This window comes from Onychostoma macrolepis, chromosome 20 (genome assembly GCF_012432095.1).
Source record: "Onychostoma macrolepis isolate SWU-2019 chromosome 20, ASM1243209v1, whole genome shotgun sequence".
In the NCBI taxonomy this organism is placed as follows: domain Eukaryota; kingdom Metazoa; phylum Chordata; class Actinopteri; order Cypriniformes; family Cyprinidae; genus Onychostoma; species Onychostoma macrolepis.
In genome coordinates this window covers 12370179-12391693 of record NC_081174.1, presented here as the reverse complement: position 1 = coordinate 12391693, position 21515 = coordinate 12370179, and the positions used below count along the sequence as shown (strand labels likewise).

General features: G+C 34.7%; 2 protein-coding genes across 5 annotated transcripts in view; both read left to right on the top strand.

Moving 5' to 3' along the window:
• Positions 1-7020, top strand: part of cdc42bpb (CDC42 binding protein kinase beta (DMPK-like)) — a 73965-nt gene extending 66945 nt beyond the window's left edge. For 2 of the 4 annotated variants that reach the window (XM_058755063.1, XM_058755062.1), the window contains 4 exons: positions 1153-1344; positions 4205-4313; positions 4399-4469; positions 5388-7020. In XM_058755063.1, coding sequence (XP_058611046.1) covers positions 1153-1344; positions 4205-4313; positions 4399-4469; positions 5388-5516 — 501 coding nt within the window. In that variant the 3' untranslated portion in view covers positions 5517-7020. The remainder of the gene's footprint in view (positions 1-1152; positions 1345-4204; positions 4314-4398; positions 4470-5387) is intronic. The other 2 variants (XM_058755064.1, XM_058755065.1) reach the window with 1 other exon arrangement.
• Positions 7021-7858: 838 nt separating this feature from the next.
• On the top strand, positions 7859-21180 carry vipas39 (VPS33B interacting protein, apical-basolateral polarity regulator, spe-39 homolog). The gene is made up of 18 exons (XM_058754952.1): positions 7859-7957; positions 8291-8383; positions 12082-12190; positions 12276-12407; positions 12490-12522; positions 12611-12675; positions 13256-13312; positions 13635-13727; positions 13837-13870; positions 13963-14065; positions 14280-14307; positions 16955-17028; positions 17120-17195; positions 18460-18582; positions 20087-20128; positions 20584-20760; positions 20852-20941; positions 21013-21180. Exons 2-18 carry the CDS (start codon positions 8291-8293, stop codon positions 21178-21180), a joined length of 1497 nt encoding a protein of 498 aa, XP_058610935.1. The 5' UTR covers positions 7859-7957.
• Positions 21181-21515: the final 335 nt, after the last annotated feature.

The following is a 21515-nucleotide window of genomic DNA, read 5'->3' as shown; positions in this document are numbered from 1 at the left end:
AGATTCAAAATGTGCAGTGCTAGGGGATCCCCAGGAGCAAATTTGAGAGACACTGGTCTAATTACGAAAGGGATCAGAGAACCGCTTTTTATTCAGACCATTTTCATTTTTATTCATACCATGGAGCAGAACATCATTTTACTTTGCTACCATTCAACGGCGCCATAACACCACTAATAAATATATATAACAAAACATACAGCATTGCAATCTAAATCCTGATTCTAAAAACATGAGTCTTATGAGTCAGTTCTTGTTAGTGAATCAGAACCATATAATGTGAGCAGCTTAATTCAAACAGTTCCCTAGCAAATGACTCAAATGACCAATTATTTTTAGTCAATCAAAGTCATTGTTAGGCTTGGATCAGAGTAATTACTTTATAGTGACATTGTGTAGTTAAAAAGAGATCTATCTATCTGTCTCTGTCTATATCTGTCTGTCTATGTCTATCTATCTGTCTCTGTCTATATCTATCTGTCTGTCTATCTATCTGTCTATCTATCTGTCTATCTATCTGTCTATCTATCTGTCTATCTATCTGTCTATCTATCTGTCTATCTATCTATCTATCTATCTATCTATCTATCTATCTATCTATCTATCTATCTATCTATCTATCTGTCTGTCTTATGATTAGCATTATTTAGTAGTAATTCTTTTGTTATTATTAAGGCCAAATAATGCACCTAAAAAAAAAACTTAAATTCAAAATGATGTCATCTCACAATCTCAATCTTAAACTAGATCGATTTAGATTTAGTCAGCTTTGTGCAAAAGATGCTAAATGAGCAGTTTAAATCCTGAGTCTAGAACTTGAGAATGATATTAAAATCAGATTGGGTCTTGAATGCGCTTCTGCGGTGCAGTTTTGTACAGCTGGGTTTGTGACGGTTTATAGAAGTGTTGTTTGGACACTAATAACTGATTGACTCCCAGGGCTTTATTCCTCATCCTAACATCCTTTTCTTTCATTTTACTGCACAGCGCCAAGTCTTTCCCTTCTCTCTGCATGTTTCTTCTTCAAAGCCAGCCAGCTCCACTCTTCCACCCTCACACCCTTTTCTCTGTCTCTTTCTCCTCTTCACGTCGCTCCTTCTGTTTTCGCTCTGGTCGTGGATTCGCTCTGTCCTCTGGTTGCCGTGGCAGCAGCAGAGCGAGACTCCCTCCCCCTCATCCTCTCGCCACCATGCCCTGATCTCCCCTCCGACCAACTTTGAGCACGTCTATCACATGAGTTCCGTCTCTGCCGGGCTCTATCTGCAGAAAGAGCCTTCTTCCCAGCAGAGCCTACTTCAGTTCTCCTCTTCCTCCTCCTCTCCTTCCACATCCTCCCTGGGAAGGGTAGGCTAGCAACACCCCTCCCCACCCCACTTCCTCTTCCTCCTTGTTCCCCATCCCTCCCCCACCACACCCTCCAGGCCCTCGACTTCCTTTCCTCCTTGTGTTATACCATCCCTGTCCTGCTGAACTCTTTGTTCATGCTTGAGTGAAGTGACTTTTTTTCTTTTGTTTTTGGGTGAATACATATTAATTAATAATTTTAGGTGAGTTCACCCCAAAATGAAAATTGTCATCATTTTGCGGTATCCATTGTCTTCCTTGAAGTCAATGGGGATAGCAACTGTTTGGTGACCTACATTCTTCAAAATATTGTCTGTTGTGTTAAACAGAAGAAAGAAACTCGTACAGGTTTGGAACAACATGAGGGTGAGTAAATGTTAATAGAATTTTCATTTTTGGGTGAACTTTTAAAATCTTTGAAAATATATAATCATATAAAAAAAAATGTGATGTTTAAAGTTAAAGTAAAATCAACCGTTTTTCTAATGTTTGTGTGTGACTTGAATTTTATGCTTGTTATTGTTGTACTGTTGAAGTGTCAAACACTGTTGTAGTAAACTAGCAGTTACAGTAAGGCTCTTACCATGAAAGTGGGGCATGATAATAAACATTAAAATACACACCACTTTGAAAAGATTGCCACTAAACTGAAACGTCATACTTCAGCATGAGACTAGTGTGATACAATTTCTCCACGCAAAATTATTTCCAGATTAGGGCTGTCACAATATCAGATTTTTACTACACATTTCTTTTGTTTAAAAGAATTTACAGTAACTATATGTGACCCTTGACCACGAAACCAGTCTTAAGTCGCTGGGGTATATTTGTAGCAATAGCCAAAAATACATTATATGGGTCAAAATTATCCATTTCTCTCTTATGCCAAAAATCATTAGGATATTAAGTAAAGATCATGTTCCATGAAGATATTTTGTAAAATTTCCTACCGTAAATATATCAAAACTTAGTAATATGCATTGCTAAGAAATTAATTTGGACAACTTTAAAGGCGAATATTTTTTTTTTTTCTCTCTCAATATTTAGGTTTTTTTGCACCCTCAGATTCCAGATTTACAAATAGTTATATCTCGGCCAAATATTGTCCTATCCTAACAACTCATACCAGAGTCCTGCACGGGTCCTGTTTGATAAACCCTCACCCGCAATAGTTAACCGAATACCCGACCCGTTATCCGACATCAACACTAATTTACTTCCGAACCCGACCCGTTTTACATAAAAACCGCGACCCGAACCGCACCCGCATTAAATCTACATAAGGCAGACAAAACACCTTTATTTTATTTTTAATGTAACAAGCAATTAACAAGTCATTCTGAGTTAATGCGTTTAAAATTAATAATAACATTTAACACATGCAGCCCAACAAGTTAACAAAGCAACATTCAACGTGTGAACAGTATCGCGTATTGTAAACCGGTCTAAAGGGCTTAGATTAATAAGCCAAATATGAGCTTTTCCTTCATAACCTATAAAAACAATTAACTTTATAGACTGCATAAAAATATGTAGGACTGGCAGCAGTCTCACAACATCCAACATGTAAAAACAATATAAAACTATTGCGTACATGTGACCAATCTATTTTAAACAGGTCTAAAAGGCTAGCTGTCAATCAATGTCAATACAGCTGTCAGTTGGCTACAGTGCTCAGTGTTTGCAAATCCCGCTGTAGAAACCCAGTCTTCAGACAGAGCGCGAACACAAGCACGGGACGGGAAATAGTCTTGGTTATAATTGTACCCGCAACCCGCCCGTGCCTGTCGCCAGTCCGACCCGCACCCGACACTTCAATATTATTCCACCCGTTATGTCAATTTTTGCGGTTCACCGCCCGCGTGCAGGACTCTGACCCATACATCAATGGAAAGCTTATTTATTCAGATTTCAGATGATGTATAAATCTCAATTTTGAAAAATTGACACTTAAGACTGGTTTTGTGGTCCAGGGTCACATTATTATTATTATTATTATTATTATTATTTAAATTTTGGGGAAAAAATTAATCTATCAAATTCATTTCTAAATGTTTATTTATTTTTTATTTTTTTGATTGATAAATCTCTCACACAAACATACACACAAAAGATTATAGGGAGGCAGAAAACCATAACTGTATATAAAAGTATTTTTACAGAATCCAAAAAGCTCCCACACTGTTGTACAGTGTTCATATGCTATTATCATATTTATTAGTGTTTATTTTTATACTTTAAATTTCAGTTTAGTTTAGGTTTTAGTAATTTTGTGCTTTTGCCATTTTATTAAATTTTTTAAAATATTGATTTTACTTTTATATTTCAGTTTTATTTTAGTTATTAATAGTTTTATTTTAATTAATAAATGATTACTTGTGAATACTTAAATACTTGTGGCTAACAATAAAAACACTGCATCGTTGTCTTTTTTATTTTTTGTTTTGTTTTTTCGTGTGTGTTGGAGTGGCAGCTAGCTGCGTTATTTGTGATACTATCGTATGTAGTCCTAACATATCAATATTAAAAAAAAATTTAAGACATCACGATTATTGTCAACACCGGTATATTGTGACACCTCTATTCAAAATAATGCTCAAAAATGCTGTTGATTGAGGTTGACACATAATTAATCCAAAACATTCCGTGGGAAAAAAAGACAAAATGTTGTATTCTCGGGTTTATAGAAAGCAAATAAATAAATAATTTGTGCATGAAAAATATTACCCAAAACAAATGTTTGTTCTAACAATAGTTTAAAAGAAAGTCTAGAAAGTGTGTGTACATGCCTCTTATTACACAAGTGCATAACTGTGGTGTGCTCTATATGTGTGTCTGACGACTTGTTCCTCTGCTGCAGAGTGTGATGCCCTCTTCTCAGGACGACCTATCTAAAGACAAGCCCCGGCCTCTGTCCAGCATCTCACGGCAACAGAGGAGTAAGACCCACATCACCCGCACTGCCTCAGGTGGGTGCCGTTCCTTTAAACACACAGACAAGCTGATACACACCTAAAATTGTCTAAATGCCTGAAATGTATACATTCTTTAAAGGAGGTGGAGATTTTGGAGGAGCAGGGTCATCTCGCAGTATTTCTGATCAAGATCAAGACTTCGAGAGAGAGGTAACAACATCTATCATCTACCTTAATGACCTCCCCCGGGATGTCAAATATGGTTTTATTTCATTCGCCCCACATTTTGAAGGCTTCTTGAGATGCATGATGGATGGTTAGAGGAGTTTTCTTGTGTCCTGATTTTGTGGTCCGTAATAACTGCCCCAGTTCTCATAGTAAAACCTGCTAAAGCTGTAAACTAGTGTTATTTTAGTTATATAAAATTATTTTAGTATTTCAAAGTATATTATATCATTTATTAATATTTATCAATTATATCAGTTTTCATTTTAATGTAAGATTTAGTAATTGTATGTTTTTTTTTGTTTTTTTCCTGTTTAGCTGTCAATCTTTTTTTTTTGTATTATTTATATATTAGTATTTTGAATTAGCTTTTCTTTTTTTTTTTTTTTTTAGTATTCATTTTAATTCATAAATTTTTATTTACAAAGTAAATTTATTGCTTCCCCCCTCCCCAAATTTAAATGTAACTTTTTTTTATTTTATTTCAGTTTTAGTAATATTAATACTTAAACTTTATTTTAGTTTAAAATTTAGTTATTTGATGTGCTTTTCTCTTCTTTTTGTTTTCCTCAATATTCAGCTTTACTATTTATCTTTTTTATTTCAGTTTTATGTATGTTTATCTTAATACTTTAACAATTTTAAAGATTTAATACATTTGTCTTTTTTAAATTCTATTTTTTTTTAGTAATCATAATACTTCATCTTGAACTTATTTCAGTTTTTCAATAATATTTACATTTTATTTTAGCTTTCAGTTGCTGAAAACAATTGTTTTATTTAATGATAATAATACTGCTGTAAACACTCACTTGGGCCTAAATGCATGTATACTGTGCAAAAATGTAAAAACCAACTAGACAACAAGCAACTGATCTGTTAATTGTTTCTTTATCCTTGCAGCCCGACTCTGACTCAACCAAGCATTCCACCCCCTCCAACAGCTCCAACCCCAGCAGCCCCCCGAGCCCCAACTCTCCCCACCGCAGTCAGCTCACTCTGGACAGCCTGGATCAATCCCTGGACGGCTGAAAACGGACAGCTCCCTGTTTTTTCACCCTGCGAACACCCTAGACACACCCTCCCATATCCATCCGCTCTGCTAGGACTCACTAAGAAGTGCCAAGACTCTTATAAAAAGTCACCTGCTCATCCACCACAAGGGCCAAAGGTTTACCCCAAATCCTGCTGCTGGGTCGCCACAAGGGCAGCCTGCTGGGTGTGTGCTGACAGGCACGGGCGAAGCCACCAAAAGAAAAGAAAAAGATTAAAGCCTGCCCCCTGGTGGAAATGTTATGGTATTACACTAGCTGGGTCAGATTAGCAGTATGATGGACTTTTATTTTATTTTAAATCTGAATATCATGCCATGCTCCTGCAAGTTTTTTTTTGTTTTTGTTTTTTTTAATTATTATTATTTACTTTAGTAAATGAACATGCATTACATCTGCTGTGTCAGAATTGCTTCTGGATTCTTAGCTTCCCTTCAAAGTACCGAATTGATGGGAAAAGAGACTTCTTATGCTGTTTTTAAATGTATATTATCAGGAACATTCATCAAGGGGGCCGAAGAGAGGAGCGTATCGGGAAGAAAGAAACCGAGGACGATATAGAACTTGGATATTCTTGGACCAGAAACATGATGAAACGTCTCATATGAGCAATAGATCAGTGACAAGAGACTTCGGGGGTTTAAAGCCAAACCAGAGGGCACTTTTATTGTTATGTAATTTCTCTTTCTCTCTCAAGTTCTGCATTTAAACCAGCCTTTATAATATTCATGTTTTAACATAGATGTTTCCCACGAAGATATCTAGTTCAGCTTATCACAAAAAAGAAAGCAACAAAAAGGAAGACTTTACATATAGATAAGTGTTTTAATAAAAATACAAAGGAGAACGGCACACAGCTACAACTATTCATAGGATTTCAGTAGTTCCTCTTAAGCTGCTACTGCTGCTTTGTGTGCTCTATTTAAAAATGAAAGTTAAAAAGTATATATGTGATAAGGTTATCTCACCATAGCCATGCTCTGATTCTGGTTTATGATGTTTGACACATGCGAGCAGCCATGTGGGACCGTCACTGTTAAAAAGACTCCTATCAGGACGCTGATGTGAGTTTGTTTGTTGACATGCTTAAGATCCGCAGGCATGGCCGGCATATCCATTATCACTCGAGTGTGCCTTCAGTGCCAACTTTCGTTTCCATAATAAACTGTCCGCTAAAGCATTTCAGTGGTTTTGACGAGGCTGACGGTAAAGTATTGTTTTTCCCCGCCCTTCTGAAACACTGTAAGACACTTGCACACGTTTTTAGTCTAAGGAAATGATTTTGTGTGAATGGTTTTTCCTGTACCTCCTTTTTCTCCCCCATACTTCACTTGTCCGCTTCATCAGATGGAAGTTTATCCTCGGAACACTACTGCTTTTACTTTAAAAGAAAAAAAAAAAAGAATCACAGGTTGAAATCTTTGTAATTATTGACTTGTTAGCCACATAAATTTGAACAAACAATAAAAGAGTACCTGTTGTGCTTTTTTTGTTGAATTTGTGTGTTTTGGGGAAATGCTCTTATATTCATTTGTATCTACATGGAAAGAATTTTGGGGCATTTTGAGTCAAAATGAACTGTGTACACTTCTTATGGGAATAACTGCTGAAAAGACTGACGGTTAAGGGTAAATACCAGTGTTTTTAAAATGTATGTTCTTTTGGCGGGGTTTTTTCTATGAATTTCATAAACCTTCAAGTTCAATTACATTTTAGAACAGTTTCTATTTTAAATTTAAGTAATTATTTGAGAATGATCAATGACTTTTTTTTTTTTTTTAAACAAAACTAATTTTTATCTCTTAATGGGTGCAAAACAGTTTGCTTCTAGCTGTTTATTTTCTATTATTGGTCAAGAACTGGAGTATATTATTTGACTATTTGATACATTGGTATGACTTTAATTGCAATAACGAAATCTTTGGGATGACGCTGTATTTCATTAGTTAACTACCAACATACAATACAATACTTTATAAATATTAGATTTGAATATACAAAATAAAATAGAGACAGATGCAGAGGGAAATGAGCAGCATAAAGTGTAAAGGACTATATATTTAAACTTATATAAATATTAAATAAAAAATAAAATATTACAATTTCGTTTTAAAGGCAGGGCATGAATTATTGAGAGAAAAATAGCCAGTTATAATATCTGAAAACAAGTGTGTAATGTAAAAGATAATATTTGTTTAAAAAAGTTGCGTTTTTACATTAGTTTTATTTTTTATTATATAACTAACGTTAATTCGCTATTGACTAATTTGTAATACATACTATATAGCATATCTAAAATATCAGCAGGAAAGAAAAAACACCGTTTATAGGGCTTTTATTTTGGCGACGTGTTAGAAACAGGAAGTAGTAGGAAAGAAGTCTGACGTTTCATGAGTCGATTTTCACTGTAATATTTCGAAGGTAAGTCTGTTATAGCGTTGTTATAAAATCATGTTGCTGTTTTTGTTAGTCATGGTCCAAGCAGCAAAATAATATCGATGCGTATGAAATACATACTTCTTACAAATTACAGTCTTAGCGAAACTCGAATGCCATAGTGGCAGTTTAAGATGACAGCAGCATATTTTGCTAAATAAAGATTCACCTGAGTTCTATACTCTTTGCCTGAATGGAGTGACATGTTCACTGGGATGTGTCCTGTAGCTGAGAGCTTCTGGGACCGATCAGATGAAGCACATTAAGGGACCTGCAGCCCACTGTTTACTGCTAGTCTGAATTGTGTGTGTTTTTCAGATGTCACGAGCCAAACCAGAGGATGATGAGTACTGGAACAGCTCCAAATTTAAAGCGTTCACATTTGATGATGATGACGATGAGTTTTCACGGGTAAGTTCATTGTGTTTCTATTGAGCTCTATGCAGTCCACGCCCGTTTACCTCAAGAGAATAACTGGACTTTATGGTCCATTCAGCCCTAAAACCATATTATATGGTTAAATATTATGAAGACAACGTCTTCTTCCCGAAATGAAATAGTTTGCTTTTTGTTAGAATGGATCCAAAGCAAAATATTTGCGTGTTGTATTTAATTAACAATACAATTTGTATTAGAACATAAGGGACGTTTTTTTTTTTTTTTTCAAATCAGGTCAGTTGTTTTGTATATTTTTAAGCAGCAGCTTTACAGAAAATAGTAAATTAAAGGAATTAAATTAAACTGTCTAAATTAAAGGAGACATTGGAAAAAAAAGAAAAATTCTTTTGAAAGATACAACACATAGGCCTGTTTCTAAACATTCTTTATGTACATAGCAAGAAAGGAAAGATTGGAGACCCATAATTCTTACAGTCAATATTCTTTGTACAATATGTATTGTGTATATTTACAGTATCTCACAGAAGTGAGTACGCCCCTCACACTTTTGTAAATATTTTATTATATATTTTCATGTGAAAACACTGAAGAAATGACACTTTGCTACAGTGTAAAGTAGTGTACAGCTTGTATAACAGTGTAAATTTGCTGTTCCCTCAAAATAACTCAACACACAGCCATTAATGTCTAAACCGATGGCCACAAAAGTGAGTACACCCCTAAGTGAAAATGTCCAAATTGTGTGTTGAGTTATTTTGAGGGGACAGCAAATTTACACTGTTATACAAGCTGTACACTCACTACTTTACACTGTAGCAAAGTATCATTTCTTCAGTGTTTTCACATGAAAAGATATAATAAAATATTTACAAAAATGTGAGGGGGTACTCACTTCTGTGAGATACACTATATATATATATATATATATATATATATATGTATACACAGTACCCTCCACTAATATTGGCACCCTTGGCAAATATGAGCAAAGGCGGCTGTGAAAATAAATCAGCATTGTTTGTCCTTTTTATCTTTCATTCAAAAAATTCACAAAATTCCAACCTATCCTTAAACAATTGAAAGTTGGGGGAAAATCTCATTCTGAAATAAATGCTTCCTCTAGTTTATGTTGGCCACAATTATTGGCACCCAATTATTGCAGTTTTCTCCTATAATGCCTGAAGAGTTTGTAGAACACCTGACAAGAGATCAGAGACCATTTTCTTCATACAGAATCTCTCCAGATCCTTCAGATTCACAGCTCCATGTTAGTACTTCCTCTCTTCAGTTCACCCACTTATTTTCTGTAAGGTTCATGTCAGAGGACTGGGACAGCCATGGTAAAAGATTCATTTTGTTCTCAGTGACCTATTTTTGTGTTTATTTTGATGTTTGTTTTGGATTTCATTGTTGTCCTGGTGGAAGATCCAAACATGGTCCTTTATAAGATTTCTAACAGAGGCAATCAGTTTTTGATTTGATCTGTTGGTATTTGATAGAATCCATGATGCCATGCATCTGAATAAGATGTCCAGGACCTCCAGCAGAAAAACAGGCCCACAACATCAAAAATACAGCAGTATATTTAACCGTACTTTTTTTTTTTTATCCCTGTTTGTACTAAACTCATCTGGTGGGTTTGCTGCCAAAAAGCTCTTTTTTTCAGTTTCATCTGACCATAGAAACCAGTCCCAATTGAAGTTCCAGTCGTGTCTGATAACTGAATATGCTGGAGTTTGTTTTTGGATGAGTGAGGAGAATTTTCCTTGAAACCCTCCCGAACAACATGTTGTGATGTAGGGGCTGTTTGATATACAGGTGCATCTCAATAAATTAGAATGTCGTGGAAAAGTTCATTTATTTCAGTAATTCAACTCAAATTGTGAAACTCGTGTATTAAATAAATTCAGTGCACACAGACTGAAGTAGTTTAAGTCTTTGGTTCTTTTAATTATGAGGATTTAGGCTCACATTTAACAAAAACCCACCAATTCACTATCTCAACAAATTAGAATACTTCATAAGACCAATAAAAAAAAACATTTTTAGTGAATTGTTGGCCTTCTGGAAAGTATGTTCATTTACTGTATATGTACTCAATACTTGGTAGGGGCTCCTTTTGCTTTAATTACTGCCTCAATTCGGCGTGGCATGGAGGTGATCAGTTTGTGGCACTGCTGAGGTGGTATGGAAGCCCAGGTTTCTTTGACAGTGGCCTTCAGCTCATCTGCATTTTTTGGTCTCTTGTTTCTCATTTTCCTCTTGACAATACCCCATAGATATGGGGTTCAAGTCTGGTGAGTTTGCTGGCCAGTCAAGCACACCAACACCATGGTCATTTAACCAACTTTTGGTGCTTTTGCCAAATCCTGCTGGAAAATGAAATCAGCATCTTTAAAAAGCTGGTCAGCGGAAGGAAGCATGAAGTGCTCCAAAATTTCTTGGTAAACGGCTGCAGTGACTTTGGTTTTCAAAAACCACAATGGACCAATACCAGCAGATGACATTGCACCCCAAATCATCACAGACTGTGGAAACTTAACACTGGACTTCAAGCAACTTGGGCTATGAGCTTCTCCACCCTTCCTCCAGACTCTAGGACCTTGGTTTCCAAATGAAATGCAAAACTTGCTCTTATCTGAAAAGAGGACTTTGGACCACTGGGTATCTATTTAAGCCCAGGTAAGACACCTCTGACGTTGTCTGTGGTTCAGGAGTGGCTTAACAAGAGGAATACGACAACTGTAGCCAAATTCCTTGACACGTCTGTGTGTGGTGGCTCTTGATGCCTTGACCCCAGCCTCAGTCCATTCCTTGTGAAGTTGACCCAAATTCTTGAATTGCATTGTTGAGATAGTGAATTGGTGGGTTTTTGTTAAATGTGAGCCAAAATCCTCATAATTAAAAGAACCAAAGACTTAAACTACTTCAGTCTGTGTGCATTGAATTATTTAATACACGAGTTTCACAATTTGAGTTGAATTACTGAAATAAATGAACTTTTCCACGACATTCTAATTTATTGAGATGCACCTGTATATATATTTTTTTGCGGTTCCTGACCCCGAGAGTCAACTAATCTCTACAATTCTCCAGCTGTGGTCCTTGGAGATTTTTAACATCTTTAGTTGATTGGAACCTCTTAATTATTACCCTGATGGTGGAAATGGGGATTTTCAATGCTTTAACTCTTTTCTTACAGCCACTTTCTATTTTGTGATGCTCAACAATCTTGCTCTTCACATCAGAACTATAATCTTAGGTTTTACTCCTTGTGATGGATGATTAAGGGAATTTGGCCTCTGTGTTCCTCATATTTATAATCCTGTGAAACAGTAAGTCATGGCTGGATAATTTCATGCTCCTAGTCACCCTGGTGTGCTAAAAAATGTAAATATGAATGGGAATATACTTCAGAGATATTTTACTCATAAGTATTTCTAGGGGTGCCAATAATTGTGGCCAACATTCATTGGAGAAAAAACATTTATTTCAACATGAGATTTTCTCCCCACTTTCAATTGTTTTACTTCAATGATAGGTTCAAATTTTGTGAATTTTTCACAGCCGCATTTGCTCATATTTATCAAGGGTGCCAATATTAGTGGAGGGCACTGTATATAGCTCACATTGTCCGCACATTTTCTCTAGAACCACTGTGTGGCCCTCAGTTTAAAAAGCTGTGACTAAGTTGTGTTGTTATTTCCCAGCTGAAAGAATCCAAGCGGGCCGTGAACAGCATCCTGGTGGATGATGATGATGATGATGATGATGAGGATGATGTTGAGAGAGTCAGCTGGAGTGGGGAACCTGTGGGAAGTATGTAGTCCTTTCTCTGATGTATGTTAGTGTTTTTACGGTCTGCCCTTCATCTGGATGCTCATCAGTTTTTGTTTGTGTGTAGGCATCTCTTGGTCGGTGAAGGAAACCGCCTCCAGTATCCGCTCAGGCAGCGAGCAGAGCTTTCCCAAAATAGACACCACTCCGTCACTGTCCAAACAGGGGTCTGGATACTCTCTGAGCTCCCTGTTTAAAGGTAATCATTAGTGAAGAGTTCTTGAACGTTTTAGTTCAATCGTTTTAGACTCACCAATCTGATTCTGTTTATATTCCTTCAGCAAAGAGTAAACCTTTCCAGTCCTTATCCGAGTGTAAGTTCAAGTCATAGAAGCATTTAGAATGATTTAGTTCTGTATTCTCATTTGTTTGAATTAAGTGTGTTTGTTCGCTCTTTTCTAGCTTTTAGCGACACATCTGTTAGAACATATGCACCTGAGTTGAGAAAGCCCAAGTCAGATGGAAAGGTAATACACATGGACATGTTTACACCACTGTTCAAACATTTGGGGTTACGATTTTTAATGTTTTTGTTCTTCAAAGTTCTTCAAATTTTGTTGAGCAAAAATACAGTAAAATAGTAATATTGTAAAATATTTTTACAATTTAAAATGATTGTTTTGTATTTTAATATATTTTAAAATATTATTTATTCCTGTGATGGCAAAGCTTAATTTCAAGCATCATTACTCCCGTCTTCAGTGTCACATGATCCTTCAAATCAGTCTAATGTGCTGATTTGATGCTTAAGGAACATTTCTTATTATCAATGTTAAAAACAGTTATGCCACATAATATTTTTGTGGAAACTGATACACTCCCCCCCAAAATTGTTTAATGGATGCAATGTTTAAAAGAACGGCCTTTATTTGAAAATGTAACATTTTACAATTTCTCTAGTTTAATGCATCCGTGCTCAATTAAAGTATAATTTTCTCCCAGAAAATAAACTCACCGAGCCCAGACTTTTGAATGGTAGTGTATGTTTGGCCAAAAGTTTGAACTGTGTACTTTAAGATTTTTTTATTTGTTTTCTAAACGCCGTAGGATTTTGTCAGTGACCTGAGTCCTGAGGAAACCGTGAGGAGAATGCAGAAAGGACGGGTAGGGGGCAGCGATGAGCTTTATATAGAAAGTATTTTTACTGATAAATACTAGATATGGTGAAGTCAGGAGGTCTGATATAGCAGAATGAAGCCATTTGCTTATTTCTCAATAGCAGTAGGTGCAAGCCTCTTTCTTTCCATTTCACGTTTTTAAAATATCCACACACTGGTAAAATATCTGCTGTCGTATAACGAAATATTAGTCACATGTTATACATGTTGCTTGCAAGAAGGATTTCATAAGAATATATGGCTACTTTTGAATGGCTGTAAATGGAAAAATATGCTTTTCTCATCTAATTAAAACATTTCTTTTACAGGCATTTTCCCTAGAAAAGTTCCGCTCTCTGCAAGACAAACTTCTGCTGCTAGATGAAGCAGTTGCTGTTTATGATGGCAACGTCATCACTGCTGTGAGCCGCACATCTCTCACATGGAAGCACTGCTATGACCTTATGATTATTCATATCAGTAGGAACAGCTTGTTCTTATTAACTGATCTTTTACATTTTCCTCCTGCAGGTCTTGATATATTTAAAAAAGTCATTAAATAAAGGTGAGATGTATTGTGATCTGTCATTGCTCACCAGTTCCTTACCTTTTTCTCGAAATAAGTTTTTTTTTTTTGTGTGTGTGTAATTTTTGCAGAAATCCTCTTTCGAGAGTTGATGACGAGAGATGTGGCTTTGCGTCATTACGTTCATTATTTAAAAGAAATGGGAGAACAAAAGCTTTTGGTTGAGTTACTGAAGTAAGTTTGCTGTTTATATATATATATATAGTTTAACTTCCTCTCTTAGTGAGAAACATGTTAAAAATAGTTGTGTCTACCACAGTGTTTTTGTGCGGTGGTTAGCATCTCTCCATATCTTTGCATTGCTTATTTGATTTGAAGAGCTGGCTTGTTGTTTGTGATTTATTTGAATAACTGTCTTTATCACGTTGGCCACCTGACTGTAATTTAGGGCTCTTGGCAGGACAGAAGACATGGCGGTAAGTACTAACTGCACTTACACACTCAACTGTCATTATACTCACAGCTTGCATACACATCAGTACACACATGACCATATGTATTTAACCTTCTATAGAAATGTCATCTCCAGGTCATATGACTAAATTTGTCTTGCTCTGACAAAATGCACCTCCCAATTCATGAGTCCTTTCTTAAAGAAGAGGGGAGAGCCCAGAATTAACTAATAGAAATGCAATCACTTCCTCTTTCGTGTGTACACATGTCCAGCAGTACCATATTTTTTTCTTGTATAAAAAAAAAAAAAAAGGATGTTGATTGTTAAGATAACATTATTTAAGATAATGAAGCCACACAAAGGCATACCTACAAAAGTAATAGGTGCTAGTACATGGCATTTTTAAAAGAGAGAGTTATATGAAATATTAATTTATGAGAAAGAGAGTTCAAATTATATCATTTTCACAGTCTGGTATTCCCTGTCTTTGTATTGGTATAGTATTGTTACCTGAGATGAGATGAAAAATGTTGTTTATATTCAAGTCTTCCACTTTAAGTAGAAAAAAAAGAAAGTGTTCATACTTTTACTAAATCATAGAAGGTTAGTGTCAGCAGAAAGAAGTGAAAAGAGGAAGAAAATGGCTTTTCTGTTGAACATTCATTAAAATTATTTGTCTTAAATGAAAGTGAAAAGAGAGGAAGTTGAACTTTCTAATACAATTTTTGGTCTATACTATACAATAATACAATCTTTACAATAAATATAATTGCTACAGTATTTATTCATTTTTGTTAACGTTAGTTAATAAAAATGCAACTGTTGGTTCATTAAATAATATTAACAGATGCAGCTTTTGATTTTAATAATGTATTAGTAAATGTTGGAATTAACATTTTACAAACATTAATAAATGCTTTAAAATATTTTTCATTGTTTTCATTTGTTAACATAATATTAACAGGTGGAACCTTATTGTAAAATAATACCAATCTTCAGTCATTTGTAGTAATGTTTCTGTTTATGATGGCAACGTCATCACTGCTGTGAGCCGCACATCTCTCACATGGAAGCACTGCTATGACCTTATGATTATTCATATCAGTAGGAACAGCTTGTTCTTATTAACTGATCTTTTACATTTTCCTCCTGCAGGTCTTGATATATTTAAAAAGTCATTAAATAAAGGTGAGATGTATTGTGATCTGTCATTGCTCACCAGTTCCTTACCTTTTTCTCGAAATAAGTTTTTTTTTTTTGTGTGTGTGTAATTTTTGCAGAAATCCTCTTTCGAGAGTTGATGACGAGAGATGTGGCTTTGCGTCATTACGTTCATTATTTAAAAGAAATGGGAGAACAAAAGCTTTTGGTTGAGTTACTGAAGTAAGTTTGCTGTTTATATATATATATATAGTTTAACTTCCTCTCTTAGTGAGAAACATGTTAAAAATAGTTGTGTCTACCACAGTGTTTTTGTGCGAGGGTGGTTAGCATCTCTCCATATCTTTGCATTGCTTATTTGATTTGAAGAGCTGGCTTGTTGTTTGTGATTTATTTGAATAACTGTCTTTATCACGTTGGCCACCTGACTGTAATTTAGGGCTCTTGGCAGGACAGAAGACATGGCGGTAAGTACTAACTGCACTTACACACTCAACTGTCATTATACTCACAGCTTGCATACACATCAGTACACACATGACCATATGTATTTAACCTTCTATAGAAATGTCATCTCCAGGTCATATGACTAAATTTGTCTTGCTCTGACAAAATGCACCTCCCAATTCATGAGTCCTTTCTTAAAGAAGAGGGGAGAGCCCAGAATTAACTAATAGAAATGCAATCACTTCCTCTTTCGTGTGTACACATGTCCAGCAGTACCATATTTTTTTCTTGTATAAAAAAAAAAAAAAAGGATGTTGATTGTTAAGATAACATTATTTAAGATAATGAAGCCACACAAAGGCATACCTACAAAAGTAATAGGTGCTAGTACATGGCATTTTTAAAAGAGAGAGTTATATGAAATATTAATTTATGAGAAAGAGAGTTCAAATTATATCATTTTCACAGTCTGGTATTCCCTGTCTTTGTATTGGTATAGTATTGTTACCTGAGATGAGATGAAAAATGTTGTTTATATTCAAGTCTTCCACTTTAAGTAGAAAAAAAAGAAAGTGTTCATACTTTTACTAAATCATAGAAGGTTAGTGTCAGCAGAAAGAAGTGAAAAGAGGAAGAAAATGGCTTTTCTGTTGAACATTCATTAAAATTATTTGTCTTAAATGAAAGTGAAAAGAGAGGAAGTTGAACTTTCTAATACAATTTTTGGTCTATACTATACAATAATACAATCTTTACAATAAATATAATTGCTACAGTATTTATTCATTTTTGTTAACGTTAGTTAATAAAAATGCAACTGTTGGTTCATTAAATAATATTAACAGATGCAGCTTTTGATTTTAATAATGTATTAGTAAATGTTGGAATTAACATTTACAAACATTAATAAATGCTTTAAAATATTTTTCATTGTTTTCATTTGTTAACATAATATTAACAGGTGGAACCTTATTGTAAAATAATACCAATCTTCAGTCATTTGTAGTAATGTTTCTGTTTGATCACACACGTTAAACGATCTTCCATTGTATTTTGAACAGTTGATGCAATATAAAGAACACTTAAATATTAAGGATGAAGGCCGAAGAAGAGATTTCCTCAAAAGTTGCCTCAGGTAAAGATCTTTCAGAGGAATTCAGTTGAGAGTTCAGAACCATATCCTGCTGACCTTTAATGATCTATGTGATCTCTTTGTTTGTTCTCAGCCTTTCTTTCTCTCAAGACGATGCCACTCACGTTCAAGACCACTATACACTCCTCGAGAGACAAATAATCATAGAGGTGAGGGAGTCCAGCCACTAAACTACTGTTTATCATTCCCTTATACACATTTTAGAAATTATAGTCAAGTCATTGAAATTACAAAATGGCACTAACGAAAATATGAAAATGATGTAGTGATCAATAAAGTCATCCATTAAAAAAAAAAAAAAAAAAAAAAACCTGAATTTTTAGTTTCAGTTTTTTAAGATCATGAAAACCAAAAGGTGTCAAAAACCTTTGACTGGAAGTGTAAGTATATGAATAACTGAAGCAATTTACTGGATAATGTAGTACTGTAATATACTACAACTACATAATAACTATGTAATCCTAAATGTCACCTTAAAGAAAAAGACACCATGACAGTGCTGAGTCTCTACAAGTGTTTTAACGTCACAAAAAAATGACACAAACTGTCTCACCTTACCATGCCGTTAAAGAGAGATTTCCTCTGCACCGCCTCACTCTTCCTCTTTCCTGAGGGTGGTATGGTAGGTGACGAGTCTCTCTGTACAGAGGGAGGTGAGACGGATGGGTTTCTCTCGAATTGTGTTGCATGCAGATGTTTCCTTAGATTATGAAACAAGTGAAAAGTGTGCTCACTTGTTCTTATGGCATAATAGCACATATCAACAAGTGAGTTTGAGTTTGCATCAGTCAACTGTATAATGTGAATATAGTCTTGTTAGATATTTATTAAAACTCTTGACATGTATTTTCTTTTCCACACATCCTGTGTCAGCTACTTATTATCGCTCAGTGCAGGAAATAACGTGACTTCTAGATTACTGCATTGAAAGTTTCTTTTAATAACATGGTAATTAAATGTACAGATTTACTGAATATAAATAGTTTTTGTAACTTGCATGATGCCCTAGACCTGTTTTTCTAACAATGGCAAATTAGTTACCATTGTAATGTTTTTTTTTTCATACAGCTTGTATCACACAAGATTGTGTTGATAAAGCAATTTGTAGTGCATTTTCACTGAGTTTTCCATTATGTTCATAATATTTGACAAATATAGTAAGCTGAGCTCAGAAATGTGACTGGCATTGTTGTATCTGGGACACAGTGCAAAGCTTTTCACACGTACATTGTGAGTTTCAAAATCTTTTAATATGAACACTGAGATGAATATTCGACACAACCGCAGGATGTGTGAAGTTGGCCTAAGGCCTAAGTACTTGTCAGATATGAGAAAATGGCTCCCGGAAGAGATTATCCTAATGTTAGGGTTTATTCATTCATTTAATTTGTGTGTTCTCTGTATTTTTTATAGGCTAGTGACAAGAAGGCAGGTGCAGAAATCTTTAAGAAGTTCCCTAGAAAAGCATCCATCCTTAATATGCCAATCATCACCACATTGTACTACTCTTGCTTTTACCATTACGGAGAGCCAGAGGTACGAGCTCATGCTTCACTTCTCCACAATATTGTAAAATATTATGTAGACAAACTGAATATATTACAATATATGTAATCTAGAAATGTGATGATATCAAGTATTACAATATACACTACCATTCTAAAGTTTGGGAGTCAGAAAGATTTTGGTTTTAAAAAGTCTCACCATGGGAAGGATAAAAAATAAAATATTGTGAAATATAATAATTTAAATAACTCTTTTCTTTTTTTAAATTATTTTAAAATGTCTTCAGTGTCACATGATCCTTCCGAAATCAATCTAATATGCTGATTTGCAGTTCAAAAAATGTGACCCTAGACCACAAAACCAGTCTTAAGTTGCTGGGGTATATTTGTAGCAATAGCCAAAAATACATTGTATGGGTCAAAATTATAGATTGTTCTTTTATGCCAAAAATCATTAGGATGTTAAGTTAAGATCATGTTCCATTAAGATATTTTGTAAATTTCCTACTGTAAATATATCAAAACGTCATTTTTGATTGGTAATATGCATCGCTAAGAATTCATTTGGACAACTTTAAAGGCGATTTTCTCAATATTTAGATTTTTTGCACCCTCAGATTCCAGATTTTCAAATAGTTGTGTCTCAGCCAAATATTGTCCCATCATAACAAGCCATACATCAATGGAAAGCTTATTTATTCACCTTTCAGGTGAAGTATAAATCACAATTTCAGAAAATTGACACTTAAGACTGGTTTTGTGGTCCAGGGTCACAAATATTAGGGAATACTTTATTTTATGGTGTCCTTGTTACATATGTTACATGTACTAACAATTATATTAACAATAAATTATGCATAATTACATGCAAGTAACTCTAAGCCAAACCCTAATCCTAACCATATGTTAATATTACTCGGTACTTAAATGTATTATTACATTGTAACAAGGACATCTTAAAATAAAGTGTAACCAAATATTATTATCAATGTTAAAAACATTTGTGCTGCTTAATATTTTTTATAAACCATGATACATTTTAGGATTCTTCTATGAATACAAAGTTCAAAACAGGATTTATTTGAAATGGAAACATTCAAATTTAATATTAGAAATGTCTTTACTGACATTTTTTTTATCAGTTTAATCTGTCGCTGCTGAATAACAGTATTCCTTTCTTTCCAAAACCTTTTGAAAAGTAGTGTATATACAGAGTAATTACATAAATATATATAATTATTGTATTATATTTAGTTTGTCTGATTCATTTAATAAATCATTTACTAATTCGTTTTCTTGTATGTATTAATTTCCCACAGTCTCAGAGAGCTTTTAGAAACTTAAAAGTCACACTTAAAAATAACAATATATCTATTTTTTTGCAATCTGAAACCTAACAAGTTTTATTGTTTGATTTTTGAAAAGTTTTTAAATGAATGTCACCTGGTTTTTATATTTCTACATTTTAAAGTGTTTAAATCACCAGATAATTGTTGGGCATCTATATTTCAATCATCTCTTTTCCTCTTCTACAGGGAACCTTTAGCAGCCCTTCGAACATTAGAAAAACTTTCCGGGTAAAATAAGCAGTCATATGTCATCAAATTACTTGTATTTAATTCAATTTGCATTTAATGTTATTGTATAGTTTTATTTTTATTTTAACTTACAGCACCATGAAAAGTCTGGACACACTAACTCGCTCTTTACTATTACTTTTTTTTCAATAGGAAAGTCATTAAAACAATGATCAGTCATTAAAATGGAAATAACACAAATGGAAGTGAATTATGAAGCGACCAAAAACAAATCAGGACTATCATATACTTTAGTTTCTTCAAAGTCATCTTGATTATGACTTTTACAGTATAGTTTTCATATTTGGCTACATATTTAGATGTTTCTACAGTCATTAGAAACACCAATTCATTCAAGTGTGTCTAGACCAATAGAGTATAAATAGCATATGTGCAACTCTTTAATAACAGTCTATGCCAAAGAGTTTCTAAACCATTCGTGTTTGCTGTGGCAGATTTCAGAAAAGCAGTATATTCTCACAGCTCTTGGCGCAAGAGCGAAGTTGAAATCCTGGTTTGATGTGGATAGTCTGTTCAACACCAAAAACTGGCTAGGATACACCAAGAAAAGATCTCCCATTGGCTTTCACAGAGTGGTGGACATCCTGCAGAAGAACAGCGCCCCTGTAAATGTACGTCGGTTTCGATGTTGTAATAAATCTGCTCAGTTTCCTCTTTGCCCATCCCAGCATGCACTTCACTGGGCTTTCCCATGATCTGCAGGTGCTGCAGGAGTATGTGAACCTCATCGACGACCCAGAACTCAAGCTCAGCGTGGCTCTGAAATATAAATGCCATGACGTCGTCATCAATGTGAGTTCCTTCTCGAATCACTGTGCCAGTGTTTCTCAGTGTAAATCACTGCCTTTGTTTTGTTCGTTCAGACATACAGAGACCTGAAGGACCGGCAGGAGCTTGTTGTGTACAGAGAGAAGCTGGAACGGGACTCGCCCGAATACAGGAAGATCCAGGAACTCCTCAATAACGTGGTAAGAGGAAGTGAGCCTCCACTCTTGAGTCATTTGCTTATTAACAGTGAGGAGAAATCTTGAGAAACATCTTAAGTTAAGATCATGTTCCATTAAGATATTTTGTAAATTTCCTACTGTAAATATATCAAAACGTCATTTTTGATTGGTAATATGCATCGCTAAGAATTCATTTGGACAACTTTAAAGGCGATTTTCTCAATATTTAGATTTTTTGCACCCTCAGATTCCAGATTTTCAAATAGTTGTGTCTCAGCCAAATATTGTCCCATCATAACAAGCCATACATCAATGGAAAGCTTATTTATTCACCTTTCAGGTGAAGTATAAATCACAATTTCAGAAAATTGACACTTAAGACTGGTTTTGTGGTCCAGGGTCACAAATATTAGGGAATA